Here is a 5,037-nt window from a genome sequence, read left to right as displayed (position 1 = left end):
TATGCATTCCATAGTGTACTATAACACAATGTTTAAAAAGGAATAATTCAGTTTCCTTAGTGTGTTGTGTTACCATGGGCTACTTTTGAGGACATTAACATATACACTTAAATTTAAGGGTACCTGAATGAATTGATGGTACAGGGAGACTTAAGGATGGCCACAGTTAACAAGAAGTCATTTGAGCCTTTTTGGGCTCTTAACTTGACAGAGCTTGTAGTTGCTATAATTGATCTTGCCTACTTTTGTCAAATGAGGCTTTGTACCCCAAAGCACCTGATTATGGCATTACAGCTCAAAACTCCAGTTCCTTCAACATTGTGTTTAATTTGGCAGAGTTTGAGATTTACCTTTCTGTTTCTTTGTCTTTGGCTTTGGCTTTTGTGAGGAAGTTGTAGAAATATTATTACTTGGAAACTATGAACAGGAATTTTTTTATTTTTAGGAAATTGAGATACAGCCATGATAGAAGACAAGGGTCCAAGGGTGGCTGACTACTTTGTAGTGGCAGGACTGACTGACACTTCAACTCTTCTGGACCAAGAAATAAGCCGCTGTGAAACAAAATCAACCGGTCCAAAGGCTCCAATTACAGACATTGCTGTCATTATCAAGTCAGCCGGTGAAACTGTCCCTGAGGGTTACACCTGTGTTGAAGCCACCCCCACAGCCCTTCAAGCCAACTTGAACTACGGCAGTCTTAAAAGTCCAGAGCTTTTTCTTTGCTACAAGAGGGGCTGGGACAAACCACCTCTTACAGACATTGGGTAAGATTTATTTTTCTAGTGATTTCTGCTATCTAGTGATCATAAATGGTACTTCTTTGCAAAAAGAGGATGATTCCTAAAGCAGGGAATAGTTTAAAAAAAAAAAGAGAGAGAATGTGCTCTGACAAATTGGAAATTTAGTAAGTAGTGAGTACACTGAAGTTTGAGATTTATTTTTTGGTATGTAAGAATTGCAGAGTGGTTCAGTGGGAAGAGATATGAACTGGTGTATGGTATAGAGGAAAATGGAAATGGAAAATATTATGCATATCAGTGATTTTAATAAGATCTAATGAATATGAACTGCACATAAACACCTTTTTAAAAATAGATTTTGCTTTTTAATGGCTGTGAACAATATATCTGGTGCCAGCTGTCTTGTCTGGAGTCTCTGAGCACCTGTATGGTTGCCCACAAGGTCAGGCAGGGTTGTATAGAGTGAATTAACCTTGTAGTACAGCTCTTCTTGGTTTAGTTATGACCTCTAATTCTGTATTTAAAATAAATGCATACATGCAAAATTATAATGTTGCATCTCTAAACTTATTAAAATAAGTCTCTTTGATTTTTTTTTTTTTTTTTTTTTTAAAGCTTTTTTGGAGCTTATTTTTATAACAAGTAAATACTGTAGGAAGTTTGCTGCCCATCCTGTATTGAAAATATTTGTGAACAATTTTTTTTTTTCACTGAGGACAAATACATTAGCTTCATTTTTTTTTTAATGGATGCTTTTGTAGCTTCATGTGAGCAATATTTCATAATGGAAAGCCCTCTATTTTGTTTATTCTTGCCTCAGATGGTCATAATTTCTGAAACCACAACTGACTTTTTTTTTCAAATTCTGCTTTAGAGAGTAATCTTCCCAAAACATTTCCTCCAAAAGTTGGTAGAGGGGATGAATTGTAAAACTCAGTCCTTCAGTATTGGAAACAGTTCCTTGTGGAACTTTTAAACTCCTTTACTCGCTTGCAGTCTAGACTAATGCTGGGGCTAGGCTTGGATGGAAAACTGTTCTTCTGTCTGAAGATTTTTGAGATTTCTTTTTCCACTTTAGGACAAGACAGTAACTTTTTGAGCCTTTTTGGTGGAAAAATATGAGATTAACAACCCTCCTCAGAAGAGCCAGTACCTCAGTAGTTAGGGTAATAGCCTGACATGTGAAAAGTCCAAGTTTCTGGTGAGTAACCTAGTGACTGGCTTACTAAATGGCTGCCATTGAAGCTGACCAGAAATTCAGTCTTTTCCAAGAATGTTGAATTGATTCTTATACAAAGCTTTAGTTTCCCTGAATTGGCATTTTTCAAGCGGAAGCTCGAAGATAACTTTGTTACTCTGTGCTCTGCCCAGAACCCTACCTGTTTGGCGTACATGCTTTCTCTCAGGATTAGACACATCTTTTCAGCTAATACAGCTATTTTTGTTTTCTTTTAATGAATACTTTAAAGTTACCTGTGCCATTTGCCAATTTTTATTTGAGACCCAAGGAATCTCATCAGTTTCCAATTGGCAGGTTTTGGCAAGGACAAACGGCTTACTGTTTCTTTAGGGAAATGAAATGTTAGTCTTGCTTCTCAAAGTCCATTGGCCTCAGATTTGACAAATGTACAAAAAATGTGCAAAACTTTCGTAGAGTAGTTCAGGCGGCACTGGTGAGGTAGGTTCCTATAGGAAAAAATGGTGAGTTGTGTAATTAATTAAATTTAAGCCAGACTGGTAGTAAAGGAGGGAGATGGCTGTCACAGTGGGATGGGGGTGCACAACTCCATGCCACCACCCCTGGTGCTGCCTGGTGGGCAGGGTGCACCTCACCTTGGTGGCCATGGCGGTGTGGCTGGCATGAGGTTCCTGCAAGCAGCAGCACTGAGTCTCCACTCCTTGCTCTGCCCTCCCATTCCAGGTCCCACCCACTGGGCCACGGAGGCAGCTCCTGCCTGGTGCCTGGTTCAGCCAGGCCTCAGCCCTATGCCCCATGCCTTGCTGTTGGCACAGAAATCCGGGGGGGGGGCATGCATCACCAATGGTGTTGTCTGTGCCCACACACACCTCCTTCCCCACACACCCCTTGCCCCATGCACATGCAACTTTCCCCACATACCTACCTGGTGCAGTGGGAATCTGTGCCAGGAGAGATCAAGGTGGGGGGGGCAGGCAGGGGTCATAGGTCAGGAGTGAGGGGCACTGGCAGGGCTGTGGGTTGGCAATGAGGGGCAATGGAATGAGCAGGGCCAGGGCAGCAGCATGCCGGGTGTTACCAGATTAGCCCGTCACTTTGGGGTGTGCTCATTTATTAGGGGTACATTTCTGGGGTCTCTGTAATTCTATCGTTGTGCTGCTTGTGTTACTTGTATTTCTATATGGAGCTGTATCTCTCCCTTCTGCAAGTCCTCACCCCCAATGGAGCTATCTTGCAGGACTTTTTCAATGGGGCTGGGTTCCTCCAGCCACCAAATCAATCATACACATGCACAGATTAATGTGACACGCCTGACCTGGCTGGGTTGATCGGCATGTACAGGCTGACAACACCCTCATACACCAAGAATCAGTTCATTAAGATAACAATAAAATGCAGTCAGACACAAGCGCACAGGTGAACAGAATACCTCTGAATTGGGCTAGGTGTCCAGCTGACACCCTCATGGGCCAGAATTCAGTTCATTAGGGCATGTCTGAACCAAACTGGGTCAATCAGCCTATATTGGCTGATCCTTTTATGTGTCTCAAACTCGGCACATCCCAATCTTTTGCCCTAACTGTCCTAGTAGCGATAGCCCATGGGCGAGCAATTATTTTGGGCAGAGGGCCGCTTAGCGAGTTTTGGCAAGCTGTTGAGGGCCACATGTGTAACCCTGCCCCTTTTGACAGGTGCCCCACCCGCTGTTGCCATCTTGGGACTGGAAGTCCCGCCCCAACCTCTGACCCTTGCCACCGGAAGTCCCACCCCTTGCCCCTGGAAGGTACTCCTTTGGAGAAGGTGGTTTGCTATCTTAGAACTGGAAAAAAAAAAAACAAATCATGTACAAATACCCATAATATTATATTTTAATTTAATTAAAAATATATTTTTGTCCTGATATGTGAGTGTTTATGCTTTATATGTAGAAGTGATTGCATAATAGCTCAAAATGCAGTCTTACTCTTGTAGAGTGTGCAGGAGTGTCAGGGGGTGTGGGTGGGTGGGTGGCGGTGGGGTTTGTGAGGAGCTGTGGATGTGTGTGTGGTATTTGTGGGTTGTGTGATTGTGTCTGGAGAAGGGTGTGGCTGTGGGGTTGCAGGAAGGGCTGCAAGGGAGGAGTCAGCCGGGCCCTTGCTGCCCGAAGCCTTGTGGCCACGTTTGCACTCCAGCAACTCCTGACATGGCCCAGGATGTGGGAAGTCCAGGGAGGTGGCACAGAACTTGCATCATGCTTCTGAGGTTTGGGGCGGTAAGGCTTGGCTGCCATCCCCACAAGTGGCTTGGGGGTTGCCACCACCCTGGGGGGATGGCTCAGGCCCCCACCACACCCCACAAGGGCCCCATGGCCTGGCAGCAGCTCGCCCCTTGGCTCCCGTACAGGAGGGGAGGCTGTGCCAGGAGCCAGAGCAGAGCCCTCAGCTGCTTTTCTGCATCAGCCTGATGGCCATGGGCCATATTTTTCCCACCCCTGTGATAGCCTCTTGATGAGCAAACCCCACAGTAATTTTGGGTTTTACAGGGGTCTTTGGCTTAGGTAAAAAAAGCATTGCTGCAGAGCAAGTGGGGAAGGGAAAGCAGAAAAGGAAAAATACACCTGGTTACCACCAGTTTGACTATAAAAATTATTTATTGCTAAGTATATGAAATTTATGATGGCACTAGTAACAATAGCCATGCAAGGAAAAACAAACAAAAACAATTACAGTATTACCCTGTTTCAATTGAGTATTTGGGGAAACCTAGCTCAAGTTTAAGTAATACAATTCAGGTTCAGAAAGCTACGGGGAGGGGGAGGGAGCTGGGATTCCAAGGCACTTGGATGTTCTGTTGACGGGCAGAGTTCCTAGCACGATCCTTGAAGGTTAAACAGGCAGTGGAAAGAGACGATCTGTTTATCCCAGCTTCTCGAGAAGAACAACAGATGGTATCAGAGAGATTTCTCCCTCTTGAAACACACTGTTTGCTGTTTTACAGCTTTCTTATACCCTTAGTCCAGCTTCTTCAAAGCATTCTTTTAATTGTATAAATCAAGAGGGTCCCAAGCCATAATTGACAGGGAAAATCCTGTTACAGTAAAATCTCCGGTAACCGGCA

General features: G+C 44.1%; 1 protein-coding gene across 4 annotated transcripts in view; it reads left to right on the top strand.

Moving 5' to 3' along the window:
• Nucleotides 1–426: 426 nt before the first annotated feature.
• DENND4C (DENN domain containing 4C) overlaps nt 427–5,037 on the top strand; it is a 137,717-nt gene continuing 133,106 nt past the window's right edge. For all 4 annotated transcript variants that reach the window (XM_019517509.1, XM_019517508.1, XM_019517510.1 and 1 more), the window contains exon 1: nt 427–767. In XM_019517509.1, coding sequence (XP_019373054.1) covers nt 463–767 — 305 coding nt within the window. In that variant the 5' untranslated portion in view covers nt 427–462. The remainder of the gene's footprint in view (nt 768–5,037) is intronic.

Source organism: Gavialis gangeticus, unplaced genomic scaffold, assembly GCF_001723915.1.
Source record: "Gavialis gangeticus isolate Ggan-Ray unplaced genomic scaffold, GavGan_comp1, whole genome shotgun sequence".
NCBI lineage: Eukaryota > Metazoa > Chordata > Crocodylia > Gavialidae > Gavialis > Gavialis gangeticus.
Note: the sequence above shows the minus strand (reverse complement) of the source record. Positions and strands in the feature narration are given on the sequence as shown.